Raw genomic sequence first — 24,640 nt, forward strand, 5'->3', positions numbered from 1 at the left:
CATGGGTTTGATCTCTGGCCCTTGAACTTCTGCATGCTGTGGGCAAGGCCAAAAAAAAAGAAATAATGGAAGTGATCAGAAATAGTATTATTATCTTTGTATGGCTGACTTCTTCATTCAGGCATTAGCTCAAATACCACCTCTCCAACGAAACCTTCTCCAATAATCCTGCCTAAAGTCAATCCTCTCTTCTTTCTTGCTTCAGTATGGCTCTTTTATTTCCCTTATACTATCTATTACTACCTAAAATTACTAACCTATGAGTCTACTTGTTCACTCTGATTGTACACCTCCACTGGAGCAGAAGCTTTGGGAACTCAGAGTGTTTATCTTTTCTTTGCTCCATCTCAAACCCTGAATAGTGCCTGTCACATGGGTATACGATAAATATTTGTTTAATGAATGAAGGAATATGATATATTTTGGGTTCTCTCCTCCCTGTATCTGGACCAAGGACCCCAAGGGTGGAGACATTTCTATATTCCTCTTGCGCCGTCAGGACCCAGCACAGTGTCTGACACAGGGCAGCATAATAGTGGACAGACAGTTAATGCTTGCTGATTGATCCACATTTGAACGAGCTTTAGAGGCACCATTAAATACAAGGGCACAAAAAGAAAGAAATTGGAAGCCCATTTTCCTACAGTCAGCTACCACCTTCCCCTTAGACTCTATCAGTAATAAAGGGGGAGTTCCCTAGTGGCCTAGCAGTTAAGAATCAGGCATTGTCACTGCTCTGGCATGAATTTGATCCCTGGCCCAGAAGTTTTTTACATGCCATGGGTGTGGCCCCCCAAAAAGTAATAAAGGGGATATTTGGGCACTGATCAAGTCTAGAACCAACTCAGCAAAACTGCCATTCTGTATAAGAGTTAGGGAGCCAAACAGGCCCTCTTCCCAGACAGAATTGCTCCCATTTTCTGGGGCCTCTTTGCTTAAAACCTTAGTCTTCTGGTTCAGAATCATTGGGATTCCTTCTAACTTTAGCCAAGAAGTGTATGTGTTGCACAAGTGATGGGTGGGAGAAACCTCCAGACATCTCCTAGAACACCTCCTGGGGCTTATGACTTAATTTGAATAAGCTGTGTCTTTAGGCAGGGGACAGCTGTAAAGGTATAGGGACTTAGAACTTCAGTCCATCAACGAGAGGAGTGATTATTTCTTCTTTTTTGTCATCCGTCCCATTCCTTTCCGAGCTGGATTGGTGTGAATCATGAAGAAACTTGCCCTAGGTTTCACCCAGGAGAGCCTGGCTGAGGGGGGGCCTTAAGGTTCCTGAATGAGAGTCAGAGTGAGTTCGGAAGCACCTCTGAGCTCAGGGTCAACCTTCTGAAAGCATACTGTCTAAAGTCCCCTGGAGTTTCTTTCCTGAGGACAACAAGGGCAGTCTATTTATTGGTTCCAGTTGCTATGAAGTGACTGTCCTCAGAAGTGAGGCTGTTGCCCTTAGCTACACGTTTCTTTGTGGGCAGAATCTTGTTTCACACGGTACCAAACTGGCAGCTGGGCACAGCACAGACCTGGATGCAACATTTCCCTGGTGTCCACCTCCCGGGATAAGGTAGGATGGGGTAATACATCTTTTCAGTCAAAGGGAAGGGCTGACTGTAACCCTGTTCTCTTCTCTCTCGAGGAGGGATTTGCTTATTTTTACTCTGAGATGTGTCAGTTAAAATAACATCCCCTGAGTAATCTCTTTCCTGATCCTAGCTACCTTGAGGGGTTGTTGGGAGCTTGTGTGGAGCACACAGTAGCTGGGGGGGAGTGCTGTTGTGACAGTGGGCAGTGGGACTCATCTTCACCCTGGAGATTCCAGAGGGCTGGGGCCTTTTTGAAATCCTGTGGATTTCTGTCCCCTTCGCTCTCTGCCCCTCCCCCCTCCCCTCCCATTGAGCCCATAGATTAGATATTCACTTTCAGGGTCACTGCTGAGTGCACTTCTAGTTTGAATTTCATGTATCATCTTCTAGCACCTTGACTCCTTGAACCCACCTTTGTTTGTATCCTAGCTTCCATTTTGAGAGGAATCTTCCTGATTTGATATTCATTTTCAGCACTGATACACTCTTGACTTACGGAACTTTCTATTGTGCACCACTAAGATGCTGGGGGGAGAGGCTGTCTTTCTGTGTCTTCTACCCTGAATCCTTCGGCAGTCTTTTGTCTCTTTTTCTTAATGCAGTTCCATGTCTGCTGCTGTTTGAAAAGGCTGTAAAATTAAAGCTATGTAATGATGAATACTATGAAAAAGGTTTTGACAACTTTGGGTGGCATTTAATTCAAGTTAAACTCCTCACGTTCAAAATAATAAGCATAATGTTACTTATTATGTAGATGAGGCAGCAAGGCAGATGTTTGTCATCTTGGTGCATTCACTGGGGACTAGTTTGTACAAAAGCTGAGCAGGGAGGGCCTGGGTCCAACCTGGGAATTTGCAAAAGGGCTAAGGAAAAGGACAGTGACTCTGGGACCAACAACCACATGAGGCCATTTACATTTAAATCAATTACAGTGAAATAAAATGAAAATGAAAAGTTTCTCAGTCACCTTGGCCACAATTCACTTGCTCAATAGCCACAGGTGGTTGGTGGCTACTGACTGGTTGGTGGCTACTACTTATTATTATTTTGTCTTTTCTAGGGCCATTCCTGCGGCATATGGAGGTCTAATACCTTGCAGGCTAGGGGTCTGTTTGGAGCTGTAGCCGCTGGCCTATGCCAGAGCCACAGCAATGTGGGATCTGAGCTGCGTCTGCGACCTACACCACAGCTCACAGCAATGCCAGATCCTTAACCCACAGAGCGAAGCCAGGATAGAACCCACAACCTCATGGTTCCTAGTCGGATTCCTTAACCACTGAGCCACGACAGGAACTCCCTAACCACAGAATTATTAAAACAGCCAGGGATGCTTGTAGATTCCTCTCATCCATGGGGACTTCATCTGTAAAGGGTATGAAAACTTCTCAGAATGAGTGTAGATCTGTAAAGAGCCAAAAGGTGAAGGAGTTACCATCAGGTTGTGGCTGGTTGAGTGCTACCCCGTGTCCCATGGGCTACACTACAGCCATGCTTCTCAAAGTGTGCAGATGTATTACTTTGAAAGCTTCAAGTGCAGATACTGACCTGGTAGGTCTGGGATGGGACCAGCATTCATCACCATCTCCCTAGTGGTGCTGCTGCTGCTGGCCTCAGAGATGACTCCTGGAGAATCACAGACGTACAGCACTGGTTCCTGATCTTGGCTGCATGTCGTAATTACCTGGGGTCTAAACACCACTGACACTTCGATCTCACCCCCAGTCTGGGCACTGACAATTTAAAAAAGCTCCCCAACTGATCAAAATTTGAGAACTATTGATAGTGGTAAAGCAAACCTATTAGGTCTGAGGACCAGAAATATTGGCCTCATCTGGAAGTTAGATATGCAGATTCTCAGGCTTATTTTCCATCCTGCCAAACCCTTAACTCTCTTCCAGGGACATGCTCCAGGTGATTCCATGTACATTCCAGGTGAGAACTACTGTACCAGGTAGCCTTTAAAAGTAATAATGTGTTGATCTATATACATGTGCTTTAAAGAAATGCTTTAAGGCAACAAGTTCTGTTAGTTCTTAAAAATATTGGGGCATATACTTAGTCCATTCTTACGCCTAATTATTGAAGCTTTAGTAGGCTGTCATGGCACAGACACTAAATAGGTGGTTTCTGCTTTTATTGCAACAAAAGGTATCAATAATCCTAAGCCAAGTGGAAACTGGACTTTCATGTCTCAAGTAGAAGGTCAAGAATAACCAAGTTTTTAGGAATTAGTTTCACATGTTTGCACAAAATTTATTATTCAAGTGTTATTGTCCTTTTAGCTTACTTCCTTTGATTTTAGAAAATTGTATACTTTTAATTCATTACCAGAGATAAACATAGGTCCCTTCTTCATTTATGTAATTTTTCACCATGCAGCACTCATATCTCAGAGGTGGGAAGTGGGAAGGGACAATAATGTCTTGACCAAAAAAAAAAAAAAAAAGTTTCTAAGATTGTATTTTCCTGATAAGTTTTTCCAAGTGGCATTTCAATGCCAAAGAATTATAATGTAGAAAGGCCAAGCCTGCTATGCGTTAGAGCAGTGCTTCTCAGATTTGAATGTGGGAGGAATCACTTTGAGATCTTGTTAAAATGCAGACACTGATGCAGTCAGTCTGGGGCAGGGGTCTGAGACTCTGTATTTCAAACAATACAGGTGTTGGGGTGCTACCTGTCCAGCAACTACATTGGTAGCAGCACTAGGTTAGGACTCTTCCAGGATACCTTTTTATAAGTTTTCATCTCAGTGACTCCAAAAAATCAAGTGGTCTTGTATAAACAAAAATGTTGAAAATGCTGATTTGCTAATTTGACTCCTCCAAAAGAGACATCAGAAAGTCAGAAATATTCATAGACCCATCCTTAATGGAAAACTAATTGAGAAATGAAGTCATTTAAGGCAAAAGGAAAATAGTAACACAAACACCTCAGATGACTACTGGGGCAAAATTTTCAAAATGTGGCAAGCTGTTTGAATACTTGAAGGAGCAATTTACATGCATAATTAGGTGCAATCAACAGTTTTGAAACGTAATATATTTTCTGAGCCCATATTTACTTGTGACAGATGCAAAAAAAATTGTGTCCCCAAAAAATAGAAGGGCAGAGAAAGGAAATTTTTTTTGCATTTAACAATGGGAATCTTTACAAGCCATTTGCCTAAATTTAGAACAAATTTAGTTGAAGTATTGTATCTTTATTTTGATTTACTCTTCATTTAAACCTCAAAAGGAGTTCACAAACACATTTTGGAAGTAACAAGCATGAAAGAATAATAACTTCCCAGTTAGCTTTCCAGCTCCTGTTGGAACTGACATGTAATTTTTATTTCTACACGTAAAAGGAAAATCTGTCAAATTCAAAACTTTATTGCACAAAACACCAGTGACTTTCTCCTTGCCTTCAGAAGGGGCTTCATTCTTTGAGGATGCCAAATATCTTTTAGAATACTTCACATAAAAAGATTAATTAAATGGCAATTTCTTTTTCCTAAATCAAGGTCCTTAGATGAATGCTCATGGTGAATTTCCATCATCTTACTATTTTCAGTAAAATAGGCAATGAATGCTCCCTCTGCCCTAAAGCATTCTGCTAAGCACTTTACACAGATAATCTAATTTACCATTATAAAAATACTATAAGGATTGATTTATTACGATGTACTGGGGAGGAAATGAAGAGTAACTTCTTTAAAGGCACAAAGCTCTATATTTTCTTGGCTGGCACATTACTGCATAAAAGGTTATAATGTCATTTGAAAAGTATAGTGAGTTTTAGACTAAAGCAAGATCATGTTATTATATTATTATTATTATTACTTGGCAGCCCTACCATGTGGAAATTTCTGGGTTGGGGACTGAACCCACCCCAGAGCAGTGACCCCAGCCGCAGCAGTGACAACACCAGATCTTTAACCTGCTGAGCCACTAGGGAACTCTCATGCCCATGTTATTTTAACAAGTTCCCAATTGAGAAAAAACGAGCTTGACATGTAATTTCTCAAAATTTTGAATAAAAACAGAATGTGTTAATCCATCCCCAAACTTTTCTTTCCAGAAGCATGTTCACATTGCTTGATTCAGATTGACTGACGGCAGCACTGATCAGATTAAAATGGCAATTAATCTCTGTCACACTTAGAGTCAGAGATTGCTTGGAAGAAGGGGACTTAATGCTGTGTCCTTGGCTAAGTGCATCTGTTGGGACCTTGTGTCTTGGAAATGCAGAAGTTGTCTTTAAGTTAATGCGGAGCAGTCATTAGCAATTTTAATTTTCCGGTTTCAGGTGGCAAGCATTATCTGTGATACATTATATGCTAGAGGAGAAAAAGGCACCCTCTGCTAAGAAATGCACGAATAGTTCACTTAGCTCCTGATCCATTTGGAGGCATTATGGAATTCAAAGCCCAGAACAATGGGCTCTATTTAATATTAAACGTGTTCTTAATAAGCCACAGTTTCTCTCCAGAGCTGTTGGAAGGTCCCTCTTGGGCATCCAGAATCGCTGTAACAGTTCCCGTGAAGTTGTAAGCAACTCCCCAAGACCAAGTCGTGTTAAATTTAGAAGTCACTCGAATCACCTGATTGTCGGTGAGCCCCGATCGAAGAATTCCCAAGTCTATCCTTGTCCTCCCCATCTCTCTTATCTAGATTTACAGACGCAGTTATCCACGTGGCTCGGGGTTCCCCGCCCGCAGCTCCTGGAACCTGGCCCGGCTGAGGACGCCCTTCTAGCGCCGGGAACTGGCGCTCACGGGGCACTCCCCCAAGCCGATGCCTGGGCGCGACCTCCTGGCACTCCCCCCGCCTCCGACACTCAGCTGCCGACCCTTACGCCAAACTGGGGCGTGCCGCGAGCCTCGCCTTCTCTCCCAGGGTGCGGGGCCCCACCCCTTCCCCGTGTCCGCCAGTCCCCGGGCCCGCGGCGAGGGTAGGTGGACTTCCTGCCTGGCCTTAGCCGCCGCCTCCTTGGTCCTCGTCCTCCGGCGCCGGCGCTGCGGCGCGGGGCCGCGGTGGCGCGGGAACGCGGGGATGCACTCTCGCGCGCGGGAGGGGTGACCCTGGGGACACGCGCGGCCGCGGGAGGGAGCGTGAGAGGGGGAACAAGGCTGGCTTGGCGAAAGGGGTCGCCCGGCGTTATGAGGCGGGGGCGTCACCGGCCGGGGCCCTCCGCTGGCTCTCCTCCTTCCAGAGCTTTGCTGGCGCCTGGCACGGGTGGGAGAGCCCTGCCTCCCTCGGCTGCTCTGCGTCGGGAGAGGACAGGGGTTAGGGGTCGGCGCCTGGTTGCCAGGCGGGGTGGTGGATTTCACTTACACCAGACCTGCCCCACTCCTGTCAGTTTCGCAGGCGGGTCCCGGCGGTGCGATTGTTCTTCCAGTAACTTTGTTCGGAGGGGGAGGGGTGGGGAGAAGCCGAGGGGTCCCCAGAGAGGCTGGAAAGCGACAAGGATGGGGAGGCCGGGCTGAGCAGCGAGTCCCCCGGCGGCCCCTGGGCTGGGCGCGCGGCTGGGAGGCGTCATCGCCGCCGCCGCCGGGATGCGCTCGGCTTAGCGGGACTGCCGGGGGCGCCCGAAGGCCACCGCTCCAAGGGCGCGCGGCCACCCGCCGCTCGCGCTCCCCGGCCCAAGCGCCGCCGGTGCCCGAGCCGAGCGGCGAGCGGAGCTGCGGGGCGCGCGGGCGAAGGCTGGCGGGAGGGAGGGCGCGCGGGAGGCGGCCCCTCCTCGGCGAGCCATGCGTGCCGCCGGCAGCTGAGCCGCTGCCGGGCGCTGCTGCCAAGTCTGCGCTCCGCTTTTGTCTTGCCCTCCAGTGAATGGGAAGATGGAGATGGATGTTGAGGGAGTTTCTCCGCGCGAGGATCCCATCCCCCGCTCCCAGGGGGCTGGCGGAGCCTGCCAAGCGCCGCCACAGCCGCCCCAGCCCCAGCCCCAGCCCCCGCCGCCGCCGCAGCAGCCGGCTCCGGATGAACCGCCCGGCGAGAGCGCGGGCACGGAGGACAGCGACGATCCCGATCCTGAGGCGAGACCTGACAGCGAGAAGGGAGAGAGCAAGGTAGGTCCACCTCGTTGGCTCTGTGACACCTTTTGAACCAAACCAAGGCGCTCTTGTAGCGGCTGTCACTTAACCCCTTCTCTCCCCCACCCTGTTCCCTCGCCTGTGTGGTGGCGGGGGTTGCAGATGTGGGGAAAGCGTGAGATTGAAGGGAATCGATGGGCGACCGCTACTTTCCGAAGGGGAAGGCGTGTACAGAAGTCTGTCCGGGTTTCAGTATCCAGTGTTATGTGCAGAGAAAAGTCTTCTGGTGCTTGCGCTGTGATGCTGGGTAGAGCACAGCGCCTCGGGAGAGCAGGATGGAGAGACCTTTGCTTGCCTGCACCCTATCACTAAGGCTTATTTGGATGATCTAGGTCAAGGGGAAACAGGAGCTGTCAAGTGGCTTCTCAGACTGCTTGAAGGGAGGTGACATGAACCTAAAGATGACAACAATGGGAGCAAAGTTTGGCTCTTTTGCAGAATGGAAAGCGCTGCCTCACCCAGCTCTAAGCTGGAGGTCCTGCTCCTCCCCTGGCATCCTCCTGCTTCTCTCAGCGGGGCAGGGACCAGGTGCCTGGCATCAGGTGAGCCCTGGAAATCTTTCGCGGCCCTGCTGTGTCATTGTAGACCAGGAGATAGCGGCTACTGGCAGCGGAGAGAGGAATTCCTCAGGTAATGGGGCTCCGGGAAGAAATGGCTCACGTGCCATTCTCTGATGCTGATGTTTCTTCTGTTGAGAAAATTGTAAAGTAGAGGAAATGGCATAGGAAATAATGCCTTGGTAATATTCTTAGAGTGTACTTCTTGCAGCTTTGTCTGTGAGTCCGGTTTTCTCCTCTCCCCGCCCCCCCGTTCACGCTTGGAGTTGAGTTTTGTGGATGCTAGTGTTGGTCAGTTGTGTCTCTATAGAGCATATACTTGGATTTGTTAATACATTTTGAAACTGGCTGCGAATGTTGGGGGGAAGGACTTGTTAATACATTTTGAAACTGGCTGCGAATGTTGGGGGGAAGTTGGTTCAACAAATCAGAATATAGAAACCCAAAAGGAGTCAGTGGAAATACTTTCTCACTCAGGCTCACTTAAGGAAGTGCTCGAGAAACAGCCACTGTTGGTTCCTGGTTAGGAAAGAATTGCGAGTCATGACGCGCCCCTCCTGGGAGATTGCCTTGGTTTCTGTTGGACCTTTCCCAAGGTGCAGATAGTCTAAACATACATCCAGAACGGATCACCCTGAGTATTGACTCTCTGTACTTGGAGACAGGCTCACCTTAACAGGATGGTATTTGCAAATCATCAAAATTGTTTTGCATTTTGATATTGAGCTAAAGATTGTTGTTTATCTACCAAAATCAATATTGTAACTTAAATGGCGTTCTATCAAGGAACTGGTATTGGAACACACTCTAGACTGGACTTGTATGGGGTGATGCATACAAGATTTACATTGTGAAACTGTGAGGAATTTTAATATTCTAACATCCTTGGCTTTTTTAGTCACATTTGATTTCATGAATATTTAATGCTGTCATGACTGCATATTTACTATTTTAAATGACTGTGCTCAGTTTTGTGAAATAACCATAACTGAGCGTCCTATTATCCAATTGAACTTTAAGTCTCCTTTGCAAAAGAGGTGTGGGGAATAATTAAAAACGTACAGCCAGTGCTGTCATTTGCACGTTGTTGGTTCATAGGCCCAGAGAAGAAGAAATTCCTGTCATCAGCAAAAATCTGTGCTTATTTGTTTTCCTTTTATACACCACGCAGACTGTCTGATGTTTCTGCCAGTTGTGAGGAGCGAGGAAGCCAGTGCCTGACAAATACTACAGCAGGTGAAAGGAGGACTGAAAGTGGGTTGATGACATTTCCTTAATTAGCATGTTCAGATAATTGAGTATTCCACAGATGTGATTTGCTTTCTCTATGCCTTCAGTTTCTTGAGGTGGAAACAAGATACTTTTTTCCCTCCAGGTGTTTGCCTGAAAAAATTATGTTACACCCATCCCTTCACCCAGAAATCAGCTGCGTTAACCCTTTGCTTATTTCTGCTACTGGCCTCCTGGTTGCTCTGAGAGTTTGAGGTTGGTTGCTGTGTCTCAGACTTTAATAACTCTTTCCGTCTTTGTGGCTACTAAGGCATGTTTTACATTGATTTTTCTTAGCAAATCCTAGTTTCATTAGTGGGAAGGCCTTTGGGTGTCTGATCAAATGATTCTACTAAAATAGAAGACAAACTGGAATCAAGCTGTGTGGGATAAAGTTGGGGAGATGATCACGGTAATGCACAAATGTATTAATGTATTGGACCATTGTGTTTGCTCCTCATTCATGTGTATAATAAAAAACGAATTTGAAATACTGTATTATTTATCTTAAATAATAACCCCCCCAGCAAGGGTATTGTAAATAGAAACCCAATGGATATTCCTCCTCCCACCCCACCCCCAAAGTGTCAGGGGAGGAACAGCATTTTTTTTTTTTTTTCTGATTCTGGTTTGGGGCCATGAGTTTATTTTCTCATGAATTTACCCAGTTGTCTTCCTGGAAAAGAAATTGGAGCTAGTGCCAGATCAGCTTGTCTCCTAAATTGCAGGTTCATAGTCATATGTCCTTAGAAAGTCTCTGAAGGAGGAAAAAAGGCTAGAAAACTCGATAGGTCAAGGGATTTTTTTACTCCAGGGTTTTATGACATAACTGGCACTTTCTGTTCGTAGAGTAATAAGACTGGTCCCTTGCTAGCAAATACTCTTCAGAGAAATGGTATAGCAGCCACTTGCCATGAAGGCATTGATTCCACAAATTGGAGAAGACCCCAAATCAACCATCTCTTCCTTCCCTGGGCTTTAAGGCAGACTTATCCTAGACCCTCTGAAAGGCAGTCACCTCTCCTTGCGATGACATCCAGAGACAATACAGCGGCCCTGTGTAGGGACCTTGTGGGATATTTCCTCACCGATGACCTCAAGAACTTGTTCCTCATATCTGAAAAGAGCTTTCTTAACCTGGTCAGGATTTTCTTCCAGTCTTCCAGATGAAGACTAAATGGTCACCCTCCTTGTGTAAGAGACCTCCAAATCTCAAATGCCTTCTCAACCCTGGACTGGACCATCCTGAAAGCTTTCTTGCAGAGTTTCCTTAGACCATAATATTCCATCCTTTTAGTGAGCTTTAAAACCATTCTAAAATGTATTGTTTGTGCTAAATAACCCTTGGAGAAGTATAGTTCAGGAACTTGGTTTGGAAATGTTTTTAAAAAGTCCTTTGTGTTGAGGACTAACACCTCACTTTCTTACCCCATTTTTGGTATCAAATTGCTTTCCCAAATGTGTGCATTCTTTATCTGATTCCAGGTGAGTGATGCAAATGTATAAATGATTCTTGTCTGTAATCTCCATTTTTCTGCCTCCACCTCTCCCCCCACTTCTCACTCTCTTTCACTCACACCCCACTATTGACGGTGCTGTTTTCTTAAAGAAGTGTATGTTTATGGCATGGCTATAAGATATCATGACCAAACTTTCTTTTTGGTTCAGCTCTCATTTAAGCCGTAGTTTGAAAGATATGTTCTTGTGAGGTGGGGCTGGAAAGACCCTGTGCTGTTGGTGCCAATGATGCTTCATTGATGGACATGACTGAGAATTCTTATTTGACTGCATCCCACCAGAAATGCTGCCCTAAGCGATCAGTCTCACAGAGGATGCTGGAAAGAGTTTCTTATCTAGTCCATTTTTAAAAGGCTTTTATTTTATGGATTTTTGTTTTTTATAATTTTAATTTTTTCCATTATAGCTGGTTTACAATGTTCTGTCAATTTTCTACTGTGGTGACCCGGTTACACATACATGTATAGATTCATCACAAGTGATTAGACATAGTTCCTAGTGCTATACAGCAGGATCTCATTGCCTGTGCATTCCAAAGGCAATAGTCTGCATCTATTAACCCCAGATTCCCAGACCATCCCATTCCTTCCCCCTCCCCCTTGACAACGACAAGTCTGTTTTTCAAGTCCATGATTTTCTTTTCTGTGGAAAGGTTCATTTGTGCCGTATCTTAAATTCCAGATATAAGTGATATCATATGGTATTTGTCTTTCTCTTTCTGACTTACTTCACTCAGGATGGGAGTCTCTAGTTCATCCATGTTGCTGCAAAGGGCATTATTTTGTTCTTTTTTATGGCTGAGTATATTCCATTGTGTATATATACCACATTTTCCTAAACCACTCGTGTGTCGATGGACATTTGGGTTTTCTCCCTGTCTTGGGCTATTGTGAATGGTGCTGCAATGAACATGCGGCTGCATGTGTCTTTTTCAAGGAAAGTTTTGTCCAGATATATTCCCAAGAGTGGGATTTCGGGGTCATATGGTAGTTCTATGCATAGTTTTCTAAGGTACCTCCAGCTTACATTCCCACCAACAGTGCAAGAGGGTTCCCTTTTCTCCACACCCTCTCCAGCATTTGTTATTTGTGGACTTACTAATGATGGCCATTCTGACTGGTGGTATCTCATGGTGGTTTTGATTTGCATTTCTGTAATAATCAAGGATGTTGAGCATTTTTTCATGTGCTTGTTGGCCATCTGTACATCTTCCTTGCAAAAATGCCTATTCAGGTCTTTTGCCCATTTTTCAATTGGGTGGTTGGCTTTTTTGCTGTTGAGCTGTATGAGTTGTTTGTATATTTTAGAGATGAAGCCCTTGTCAGTAGCATCATTGGACACTATTTTCTCCCATTCTGTAAGCTGCCTTGTTGTTTTCTTTTTGGTTTCCTTTGGTATGCAAAAGCTTGTCAGTTTGGTTAGGTCCCACTGGTTTATTTTTGCTTTCATTTCTGTTGCTTTGGAAGACTGACCTGAGAAAACATTTGTAAAGTGGATGTCAGAGAATGTTTTGCCTATGTTCTCTTCCAGGAGTTTGATAGTGTCTTGGCTTATATTTAAGTCTTTAAGCCATTTTGAGTTATTTCTGTGCTTGGTGTGAGGGGTGTGTTCTAGTTTCACTGATTTGCATGCAGCTGTCCAGGTCTCCCAGCAATGCTTGCTGAAAAGCCTGTCCTTTTCCCATTTTATGTTCTTGGCTCCTTTGTCCAAGATTAATGGACCAGAGGTGTCTGAGTTTTATTCCTGGGTTCTCTATTCTGTTCCATTGGTCTGTCTGTCTCTCTGTTTTGGTGCCAGTTCCACACCATCTTGATTGCTGTGGCTTTGTAAAAGTGCCTGAAGTCTGGGAGAGTCATGCCTCCTGGTTGGTTTTTGTTCCTCAGGATTGCTTTGGCAAGTCTGGGTCTTTTGTGGTTCCCATATAAATGTTTGGATTGTTTGTTCTAGTTGTGTGAAAAATGTCATGGGTCATTGGATAGGGATTGCATTGGATCTGTAGATTGCTTTGGGTAGGATGGCCATTTGTACAATATTAGTTTTTCCAACCCAGGAACATGGAATATCTTTCCATTTCTTTGTTTCTGCTTTAATTTCCTTGATTAATGTTTCATAGTTCTTGGCATATAAGTCTTTCACCTCCTTGGTCAGGTGTATTCCCAGGTATGTGATGTTTGGGGGTGCATTTTAAAAGGTACTGTATTTTTGTATTCCTCTTCTAATATTTCGTTGTTAGTATACAGAAATGCGACTGATTTCTGAATGTGAATCTTATATCGTGCTACTTTGCTGAACTTATTGATCAGTTTGAGTAGTTTTCAGGTTGAGTCTTGAGGGTTTTCTGTGTATAGTATCATGTCGTTTGCATACAGTGACAGTTTTATGTCTTCTCTTCCTATTAGGATACCTTTTATTTCTTTTGTTTGTCTGATTGCTGTGGCTGGGACTTCCAGTTCTATGTTGAAAGACAGTGGTGAGAGTGGGCATCCTTGTCTTGTTCCAGATTTTAGGGGGAAGGCTTTCAGCTTTTCTCCATTGAGTATTATATTTGCTGTGGGTTTGTCATAAGTGGCCTTGATTTTGCTCAAGTATGTTCCCTCTGTACCCACTTTGGTAAGAGTTTTGATCATGAATGGATGTGGGACTTTGTCAAATGCTTTTTCTGCATCTATGGAGATGATCATGTAGTTTTTGACTTTTCTTTTGTTAATGTGGTATATGACATTGATTGATTGCGTATATTGAACCGTCCTTGTGAACCTGGGATGAATCCCACCTGGTCGTGGTGTATGATCTTTTTTATATGTTGTTGGATTCGGATGGCTAAAGTTTTGTTGAGAATTTTTGGGTCTATATTCATGAGAGATATTGGCCTGTAGTTTTCTTTTTTTGGGGTTATCTGTGTCTGGTTTTGGTATTAAGCTGATTAGACATCATAGCATTATCTTTGGGAGTGTTCCTTCTTCTTCACCCTTTTGAAAAAGTTTAAAGGGAATGGGCATAAATTCCTCTTCGTATGTTTTGTAGAATTCACCTGTGAAGCCATCTGGTCCTGCACTTTTATATGTAGTGAGTATTTTTATGACATATTCAATTTCATTTCTAGTGATTGGTCTGTTCAGTTGATGTATTTCTTCTTGATTCAGTTTTGGCATGCTGACATCTCTAGAAAGTTGTCCATTTCTTCTAGGTTGTGCAATTTATTGGCATACAACTGTTCATAGTGTTCTCTCATGGTTTTTTGTATTTCTGTAATATCCGTTGTGACTTCTCCTTTTTCATTTCTTATTTTGTTTATTTGGGCTTTTTCTCTCCTCTTCTTGTTGAGTCTGGCCATCAAGACTTTGTCAATTTTGTTTACCTTTTCAAAGAAGCAGTTCTTGTTTAATGTATTTTTCCTATTGTTTTTCGAATCTCTATTTTATTGATTTCCTCTCTGATCTTTATGATTTCCTTCCTTCTGCTGACTTTAGGTTTTGTTTGTTCTTTTTTTCCTATTTCATTTAGGTGTTGGGTTAAGTTGTCGATTTGAGATTTTTTTTCTTTTTTGAGGAAGGCCTCTGTTGATATGAATTTCCCTCTGAGCACTACTTTTGCAGCATCCCTTTGAGCACTGCTTTTTAAGCACTGATTTGGAGTGGTTGTGTCTTCATTATCATTTGTCTCGAGGTATTTTTTGATTTCCTTCTTAATTTCCTCATTGACCCACTGGTTTTTTAGTAGCATGTTTTTTAGTCTCCATGTAGTGTTTTTTCTCATTTCTTTTCCTGTGATTGATTTCTAGTTTCATGCCATTGTGGTCAGAGAAGATACTTGAAATAATTTCTATACTCTTAAAATCGTTGAGGTTAGCTTTGTGCCCCGGGATGTGATCTATCCTTGAAAATATTCCATGTGCACTTGAGAAGAATGTATATTAAGATTTTTTTTGGATGTAATGTCCTGAAAATGTTGATTAAGTCTAACTTTTTTACTGTGTCATTTAGGATCTCTGTTGCCTTAATTGATTTTCTGACTAGAGGATCTGTCCATTGATATGAGTGGGGTGTTAAATTCTCCTACTATGATTGTATTCCCATCCTTTTCTCCTTTTATGTCTGTTAGTATTTGTTGGAGGTATCTGGGTGCTCCTATATTAGGGGCATATATATTGACGATTATAATATTCTCTTCTTAAATGGATCCTTTTACCATTAAATAGTGACCTTCTTTGTCTTTCTTTCTGGCCCTCATTTTAAAATCTATTTTGTCTAATATGAGTATTGCAACTCCTGCTTTCCTGTCTTGTCCGTTGGCATGAGATATCTTTTCTCATCCCTTCACTTTCAATCTGTATGTGTCCTTTGCCACAAGGTGAGTCTCTTATAGACAGGAGATTGTAGGTTTTTGCTTTTTTAACCAGTCTGCCACTTTGTGTCTTTTGATTGTAGGATTCAGTCCATTGACATTTAAGGTGATTATTGATAGATATGTATTTATTGCTATTTTAAACCTTGTTTTCCAGTTGATTCTATGTTTCTCTTTTCTTCCTTTCTTTTTTTGGTTGGATGCTTTCCATTTATTTTATGCTTGAGTGCTTTTCTTTTCAGTTTTTGTGAATGTAATGTTCCATTTTGATTTGTGGTTGCCCAGGCTTTTATTTTGTAATAATTGTAAGTTTATAGAAAAGTCGCAAAGGTAAGACACGGAGTACCTGGATACCCTTTACCCACCTCCCCCTAATGTTCACATCCTATTTAGTCATGGCCTGTATTGCACAATAAAGAAATTAACATAGGTACAATACTGCCCAGTTTTTGTTGAGTGAGTGTGTAACAAACCTCTTGATGTTTTTCATTCTATCTTCCTAAAACTTAAGACTCTCTTTTTTCTTTCTTTCTTTTTTATTTTTTAACCTGAAAGGCTGTATGAGAGAGTATTTGAGAGCCAAATTTAGCTTCAGGTTAACTCTTCGCCCTTTTCCTGGTGGGCAGGAGCAGCAGTGAAATCGGCAGCTAAGGTCCCTGGCTCTGCCCTGTGCTGCAGTGAGCCCTGTGGGAGTGAGACCTTGGGCAGAGCTCTTGAGTGCTATTAACTCATGGGGAGTGATAGTCTTCTTTTTTATTTTGTCCTGAAAAACATTCCCGCTCCAGGTTACATAGGGTTTGTCAGTACACAGAGGACAGCAGAGTCTCAAGAGGAGAAAAGGCGATGGATAAAATCAAGACAGTTCGCTTTGATGCCTAACCCCTTGGGTGTTTGTTCCTGGCCTGAAAGATAATGGAAGCCCTTTCCTTTCTGGATTGTGCTCAACAGGTCAACTCTGATTTCCAGCACAGAAGCAGAGCCTTGTCCACATTAGGCAGGATGTCCCTGGAATAAGAGTGTTGGCTCTCTGATGAAGGGTGATGTCAGAAAGACCACCTTTGGTCTTGGCTGTGTCTTTCACTAGCTACTGACCTCAGAGCAGGTCCTAAGCTTTCCATATATCAGCCCCTTCATCTGTAAAATAGGATCATTATAGCACCCACCCCCTATGGTTATTATGTGACTTGAATGAGATAAAACATGCAAAGTTTTTGATTCACTGCTTCATAGCTACTGACTGCTTAGTGATTGTTAGTAATAATAATTGTGATGGTTGTTATTACTTTTGTGGTCCAGGGTTCTCAAGAAGAGAATGAGCTAGGGCCAAGTCCACCTAGAATTTTCAGTTTCCCAGAGGGTTGTGGAGCTAGAAATGATGCAGACACACAGTTTTACAATCAAACCAGGTTGGTGCTCATTGGGATGACTCAGGGCTCATTGGCCCTGTGTGCTTAAGATAGTCCCAGGTCTTTTCCTGGCGGGCAGGATATTAGGGAAGAATTATCCTTCATCCTGACTTGTCAATGGACTGTTCTTCTCTCAACAAGAAAGCTGAGGAGGACCAGGAAGGGAAGCCCATATATGCAAGACATTAATAAAGCAAATGGATTATCCTGCTTTGACACATTATTTTTGTGACTTATTAGAAGGAGGTGGCAGGAATTCCCACTGTGGCACAGAGGAAACAAATCTGACTAGCAACCATGAGTTGCAGATTCCATCGCTGGCTTTGCTCAGTGGATTAAGGATCTGGTGTTACTGTGAGCTGTGGTGTAGGTCACAGACACCGCTTAGATCTGATGTTGCTGTGGCTGTGGTGTAGGCCGGCACCTGTAGTCTGATTGTACCCCTAGCCTGGGAACTTCCATATGCTTTGGATGTGGCCCTAAAAAGCAAAAAAAAAAAGAAATAGGTGGCAAATTTTATAACTTAAAAATGGTTGAGGAGTTCTCCTGTGCTGCAGTGGGTTAAGAATCCGGCATTGTCACTGCAGAGGCTTGGGTTACTGCTGTTGCGTAGGTTCAGTCCCTGGCCCAGGAACTTCTGTATGCTGCAGGCACAGCCAAAAAAATTTTTTTTAATCTATTTTTTTTAAAAATGGTTGAGTTAAAATATTGTATCCTTTAGGGCTCTTTGGTTGCAAGCAACAGAAACTGACCTTAGGAATTCCCATCGTGGCTTGGTGGCTAACGAATCTGACTAGGAACCATGAGGTTGTGAGTTTGATTTTTGGCATTGCTCAGTGGGTTAAGGATCTGGCATTGCTGTGAGCTGTGGTGTCAGTTGCAGACACGACTCAGATCCCACGTTGCTCTGGCTTTGGTGAAGGCCGGTGGCTACAGCTCCGATTAGACCCCTAGCCTGGGAAACTCCTAATGCCACAGGTGCGGCCCTAGAAAAGACAAAAAGACAAAAAGACAAAAAAAAAAAAAAAAAAAAAAAAAAAGGAAAAGAACCTGAGCTTAATTTGGATAGGAAGGTATCTTATTGTAAAGTTGTAAGGTAATCACAGAATTAAAGGAAAAGTGATAAAACTGGTTTTGGGGAAAAGCTAGGGAATCTTAGAAGATCTCAGTAGGAGAAAGTGATGAACAGTCTCTTTAATAAAAAAAATAAATTCTGACCCTTTTTTTGGTCTTCCTTTCTATCTGCTCTGCCTATGAGCAGAGTCCATGGAAGGGTAACTAACTGACCTGGCTAGGATCTGACATCTGCTTCTTAATCAAGGGACAGTAGTCATCCACAGTGAAGATTCTGGCAAATTGTATCCTTTGGAAGGGGTAGAATTCCTGGGGGAGTTAATACTGTTACCAGACCAAAGTGAATGGATATTAGGGCAGAACAACCAGTCTCATTTCTTTTCAAGGGATGATGGGGATTAGGAGAGGAAGCAAGGAGAGAAGAAAAGAAGAGAGGGGGTTTCCTGTCCTGGCTCAGTGGAAACGAATCCAGCTAGTATTCATGAGGATGAGTGTTCGATCCTTGGCTTGGCCTTGCTTGGTCTATTAAGGATTTGGTGTTGCTGTGAGCTGTGGTGTAGGTTGCAGATGCTGCTCAGATCTGGAGTGGCTGTGGCTGTGGCTGTGGCTTAGGCTGGCAGCTGTAGCTCTGATTTGACTCCTAGCCTGGGAACCTCCATATGCTATGGATGTGGCCCTAAAAAGTCAAAAAAAGAAAAAAAAAGAGAGAGAAATAGGAATAGAGGGAAAGCAAAAGGGAGAGAACCAGGCAGAGACAGACAATGAATTTATCCAAGAACCTGAATATTTTTTCACATTCATCTCCTACTGTTTGAAAAGAAAGAATACAGAGAAAATGGTATAAATTTGTTGCTTATGCACAAGAAGAGGGGAGCAGAGGTCTTGCCCCTTGTTCTGATTTGCCATGTGACTCCTAGAGTTAGGAAACCAGATTGGGATACATGGCCTGCTGAATCTGAACCCCCACCCCCCACATTTTTACAGGTTAGAAAATTGAGGCCCACTGACAAGCGATTCACCCAAGTGCAGAGCAGGCCCTTGAAAGCCGTTGAGCCTAAGACAGGGTGTCTGCTTCAGAAATTCACATTTTATAAGTTTCCCCACTTATAAAATGAAACGAATGATACATTTCACATCTGCTGAGCAGATAATCTGAGCATCGTGACTGTTCCCTGATGTTTTCAAATGTAGACCTTCTGTGGAACTCTCATGTCTATTAGTATGAATTTATTAATGTTTTTTCATCTGACCCTAAATTAAAGCAGCTTGGCTTCCTCCTCAAATCCCTGCAGTTGTTTTTTGACTTTGAATCTCCATGTCAAGGTATATCTGTCCTCATATTTGGACCTTACATCCTGCAGAAGGAGGTGCCCTGGGCTGTGTGTTTTCACTGAGTGCAGGTGGGGGTAAGCTCTTCATTCCTGGGCCCCAGTATCCCAGCACCATGCTGGCACACAGTGGTACCCAGGGAAGAGCAGGTCTGTGGAGTCCTGCCTTGACATGTCCATTCAGCACATCAGGCACTTCCTTAGATGCTGGGATTGCAAAACTGAGTGAGAGACACCCACAGGTTCAAGGAGGAAACACACCCATGCTTCCTGATGCTCTGAGGAGCTGAGGGCCAGCAGAGAGGTGGGAATGGGAGCCACATGCACAGGGAGGGAATGTTGAGAATGTCAGTAGTGTGTCCATGGTCAGAAAAGCTGAGAAGGATTCAGAAGCTCATCCTTGGATCTCTGGAGGCATCGCTGGGGGTGTATTTCTCGTGGAGGCCACATGACGGCGGGGCAGGAGGTTTGGATGCTCTCTCATAAAGAGGAGGTTCAGAGCAGAGGTCTGAGCCTGTTTCCATGGCCCAAGAAGGCTCCCTGATGGGGAAATTTCATGGATCAGTATATTTAAAAGGAAGCAAGGTGACAGAAATAGAATTAGTTCCTATTTATTGTGTGACAAGAAGAGGATGTTACATCATGGCATGAATAAAGGAAATATAGGCACAAAAAAGAACAAATAAATAGAATTTATTTCAGAATAGGGAAGCCTTTGTTTTTTATAATTTAATTTTTATGTTATATTGGAGTATAGTTGCTTTACAGTATTGTTGGTTTCAGGCATACAGCAAAGTGATTCAGTTATGCATATACATATATACATTCTTTTTCAGATTCTTTTCCCATGTGGGTTATTACGGAATACTGAGTATGGCTCCCTGTGCTATACAGCAAGTCCATCTTTTTAATCTATTTTATTTATAGTGTGTATGTGTTAATCCCAAACTCCTAATTTATCCTCCCCCACTGACCTTTCCCCATAACATTAAGTAACGATAAGTTTGTTTTTAAAGTCTGTGAGTCTCTTTTTGTTTCATAGATGTGCTGATTTGTGTGGTATTTTATATTCCACATATAAGTGATATCATATGTCTTTCTCTGTCTGACTTCACTTAGTATGCTAATCTCTAGGTCTACCCATGTTGCTGCAAATGTCATTTGTTTTCTTTTTTATGGTTCAGTAGTATTCTGTTGTGTATACATATAACTTCTTTATCCAATCTAAAATTCACCCTTTTAAAGTACAGTTCAGTGAGTTTTGACAAATGCACACACCTGTGTAGCTATCACCCCAAACGGGATGAACATTTGGGTTCTTTTAAGAATTTTGGCCTTTATGAATAAAGCTTTGAGACGCACACACACACACACACACACACACACACACACACACACACACAATGTGTGTGTGTACCATATATTTTCATTTCTCTTCGGTGAATTCCTAGGAATGGGACTGCTGGATTGTTTGGTAAGGATGTTTAACTTTATAAGAAGCAGCCAATCTATTTTCAAAATCAGCTGTTCAAAATGTCCTGAGACCATGCATTCCCCCCATCAGTGTGTGAGAATTCCAGTTGCTCCATGTCACTGTCAACACTTGGAACTACCAGTATCTTTAATTTTGTCATTCTAGTAGGTGTGTAATGATGTTTTACTGTGGCTTTAGTTTGTATTTCCCTGTTAACTAATGATGTTGAACATCTTCTGTGCCTATTTGGCATCTACATGTTTCTTTAGTGAAAAGCCTGATCAAAACTTTGAGCTATTTTCAAAACATCAGGTTGTCTGTATTCTTACTAATGATATACTCTTTTATTTTCACATTACTTTAGGCTTCAGAAACCTTGGTTGAAGTTTGAGGAGAATACAAAGCAAGAGGCATTCTGAGTTTCTTTTCTTGGGGGTTGATGGTGAGCTAACATTTACGGGGCGTTTATCCTGTGCCAATCATGGAAGAAGGTGGATTCACACAGGGTCATCTCATTCCAGGCTCTGCAGCAGTCCTGCAAAATAACTATTATTAGCCCCAAGGCCACACAGTGAGGATATGGCAGAGCAAGGACTTAAATTCAAGTCTGCCTGACTTCGCCAGGTGTGACTCAAAGCCTGTTCTTGGAGGCAGATTTTCCTTAGTTTTCCAGCCCAGACCCTTACCACTGCCATGGGTGTTGTGGAAGCAGCCCTGGGTGAAATAATACTGCTGCCATCGATGTGCAAATCAGGACATTGAGTTTAGGGTGAAAGAGTGCTTCCAGTTTTAGTTCAGTCCTGAAAAAAAAATCCTACTGATTTCCCAAGGTGGAAAAGTGAGAATTCTCCAGAGATATGGAAGGGTTGAGGTGTTCATCTACACATCAGGACCCAAGGATTGTCCATCTTTCTCAGCAAAATTGTGGTGCTGTGGGTACCCAGAGGGTTAATCGCTGGGAATCAGAGCTCAGTCCAAATCCCAGTTTTGTCCCAAGTGTGAAGACTTTGGTTGGAATTCTCTTCTCAGTAGTGGCAGTGAAGCCCCCTTCCCATACCCAAGCACTGTGAGGATTGAGTTACCAGCAGGGGGTTCAACTTGCTCCATCCCAGGAAATCCTGGGTCCCAGGTAAATTGGAATAGTTTGCCATTACATGGCAGGATACCTATACCTCGGACCCTTACAGACTCTCAGCTATCACTGTTTATTTTATTTTTTTATGTTTTTTTTATTTTTTTTTTATTTTTAGGGCCACACCTGTGGCATATGGAAGTTCCCAGGCTAGGGATTGAATTGGAGCTGTAGCTGATGACCTACACCACACCACAGCCACAGCAATGCAGGATCCCCCACCCACTGAGCAGGGCCAGAAATCGAACCTGTGTCCTCATGGATACTAGTCGGATTTGTTACTGCTGAGCCACAACGGAAATTCCATCAGCTGTCACTGTTGAAAGGGCTTTGGGGCATTTGCTCCATGAATATAAAAAATGACTAATCCAATGAGTATAAAGATGACTGCTGAGGCCTTGTGAAGGATGCCAGTTTTTCCACATTGGCTTAAAAACCAGTTCACAGCAAGTCTCTGGATTTGAACTGGATGACTAGCATCTCTTTTCGGAATAAGCGGCTATAGGACTTTCCGTGGCAGCTCCTCAAGGCCTCCAACCAGGAGGTGAGTGTGTTTTAGGAAGTCTCTCTAACTGGAAGACAGGAGGCTCTTTTGGGGAGGGCCTTCACTGGCATGGCAGAAATCACACCAAATAAATACCCGTTTTAATTGTGTGGTTTGTATCACTAAGGATCAGTCTCAGTCTTTCCCCTGGGACTCTCAGTTAGGAAGAAACTTCTCCTGTAGGGAAGACAGTGGGGCTTGAGTGGTGTGACTTTGAACTTTGGCTCTGCCCCTTCTAACTGGACTCTTAAATGTGTCACATTTTCTTAGAGCCTCGGGGTCTTCAGCTGTGAAATGGGGATAATATTTCTATTTTTCTGAGAACTGTCTGAACTAGAAGCTCAAATCCAGTAGTGCTTGGGCCAAGCCTTTTGTAAATTCTTACACTAGTCTGTGTGTGTGTGTGTGTGTGTGTGTGTGTGTAAGGCTCTCTGTTATGTTGGATAAGTGAGTTTCCTCCTCATGATTTCCTGTGACCCTATTTAAGAAATTGAACAAGAAGTATCTCATTAGAGTTAAAGGTGCTGGGAGTGGGGTCTGTAGAAGCATGGGGCTGTCTGGGGGTGATACTGGGTGGGTCTGGGTGTTTGGGAAGTCTACAGGGCTGGGTTTGGGCTGTGATGTTGTTCTGGGGACATCCAGCTTGTCCCCTTACCCCCCTGCCTTGCTGGCCCTTTGGATGACAGACATACATCTGTCTGTCAAAGGCCTGTGCCCAAGACCTTTCCTTCACCTGGGATGCTGCCTTACCCTTAGCCCTTCGTTTAATTCCCATGCAGCCTTTAAAATTCAGTTCAAGCAGTTCCCGTCATGCCGCAGCAGAAATGAATCCAACTAGGAACCATGAGATTACGGGTTCAATCCCTGGCCTCGCTCAGTGGGTTAAGGATCTGGAGTTGATGTGAGTTGTGGTGCAGACTGGTGGCAACAGCTCTGATTAGACCCCTAGTCTGGGAATCTCCATATGCCACGGGTGCAGCCCTAGAAAGACAAAAGGCAAAAATAATAATAATAATCATAAAAAATAAAATAAAATAAAATTCAGTTCAAGGTAGCTTTCCCTCATAGAACCTTTCCCTGTCCACCTATAAGTCAGGTCCCTGCTGATAGGGTACCACATGTTCTTAGCTATATCATTACCTGTTTGATGTAAGCCGGGAGGATAGGGAGCAGGCCTGCCCCTTTTGCAGCTATTTCTCTGGCCCTCAGATAGTACATTCTGTGTAGCAGGTCTTCAGCTCTCTTTTGACCAGGAATTGGGTATGAATACTCATTTTGACAACCTTTCACCCAATACCTACTTTCTGGCCCAGAATGACATTCTGCAGCCCGCATACTAGTGGGAGCTAACCAAATAAGCAGATACTAACCAAATAAGCAACTAAATAGGATAAATGGTAAATAAACAATCAGATAAATAATCTGGGTGCTGTCACGCTGCAAGCATGTATTTAGTACCATGTTTATATGAGAGCATCAGCTCAGAGCAGTCAAGTAATAACCATCATTCAGCTTGTTTTCTAGACTCACGTGTCTCTTACGGTCACAGAACCTGGCCTCCTCCCCTGCTTCTCTTTACTTCCTCTGTGGAGTTGAGCTCTCCTCACCCCACTGGCATCGAGAAATCACAGCACGCATGCCACCAGCTCCCCTTCTTGTGTTCATGTCACACTTGTTAAATCACAGTACACTTTTCCTAACAAGCTCACGTGGCCGTGGAATGCGTCAATGCCCACTTGGCTTGCGAGATGAAGCTGGTGCTCTCCCTGTCCTGGGTTTACGGCTTTCCTCCAAAAGCCTTCTTCTCACTTTCCCCCATGAGACATTCAATCCTCAGTCTTCTCCTCCTCAGTCTCCAGGACTTATTATCCAATATGGTAGTCATTAGACACATGTGGCTATTTAACTTGAAATTTCATTAAAGTAAAAAATTCACTTCCTCATTTGTACTAGCTACACTTTAAATGCTAGAAAGCTCTAAGTTTCATGGCTGCCATTCTGGGCAGTACAGATATAGGACCTTTCTGTTGCTGCAGAAAGTTCCACTGGACAGTGTGCATAGGGGAAGATGTCACCTCTCCAGGCCCAGCTGTGATGGACTGAAATCCCTCCAAGATGTTCCAAAATCAACCCTTTGACCAGGACGGAAATTTTATTTATTTATTTATTTTTGTCTTTTTAGGGCCACACCTGCAGCATATGGAGGTTCCCAGGTAGGGGTCTAATCAGAGCTGTTGCCGCCGTCCTACACCACAGCTCACGGCAACACCAGATCCTTAACCCACAGAGTGTGGACAGGGATCAAACCCTCAACCTCATGGTTCCTAGTAGGATTCGTTTT

The 24,640-nt window shown here is 43.7% G+C and overlaps 1 protein-coding gene across 12 annotated transcripts in view; it reads left to right on the top strand.

The window, feature by feature from the left end:
• Positions 1 to 6,181: 6,181 nt before the first annotated feature.
• RBMS3 (RNA binding motif single stranded interacting protein 3) overlaps positions 6,182 to 24,640 on the top strand; it is a 1,488,242-nt gene continuing 1,469,783 nt past the window's right edge. For 8 of the 12 annotated variants that reach the window (XR_014822551.1, XM_021069971.2, XM_084987319.1 and 5 more), the window contains exons 1-2: positions 6,182 to 6,512; positions 7,388 to 7,629. Coding sequence is in view for 11 of the 12 variants with exons in the window: in XM_021069971.2 (XP_020925630.2) it covers positions 6,356 to 6,512; positions 7,388 to 7,629 (399 nt within the window). In the remaining variant the exon portion in view is untranslated. The other 4 variants (XM_021069972.2, XM_084987320.1, XM_084987322.1 and 1 more) reach the window with 3 other exon arrangements.

The sequence above is a fragment of the Sus scrofa genome, chromosome 13 (assembly GCF_054392235.1).
Source record: "Sus scrofa isolate SSC_HxYL_T2T_F1_AM1 chromosome 13, Sscrofa_HxYL_maternal_Yorkshire_Landrace_v2.0, whole genome shotgun sequence".
Classification (NCBI taxonomy): domain Eukaryota; kingdom Metazoa; phylum Chordata; class Mammalia; order Artiodactyla; family Suidae; genus Sus; species Sus scrofa.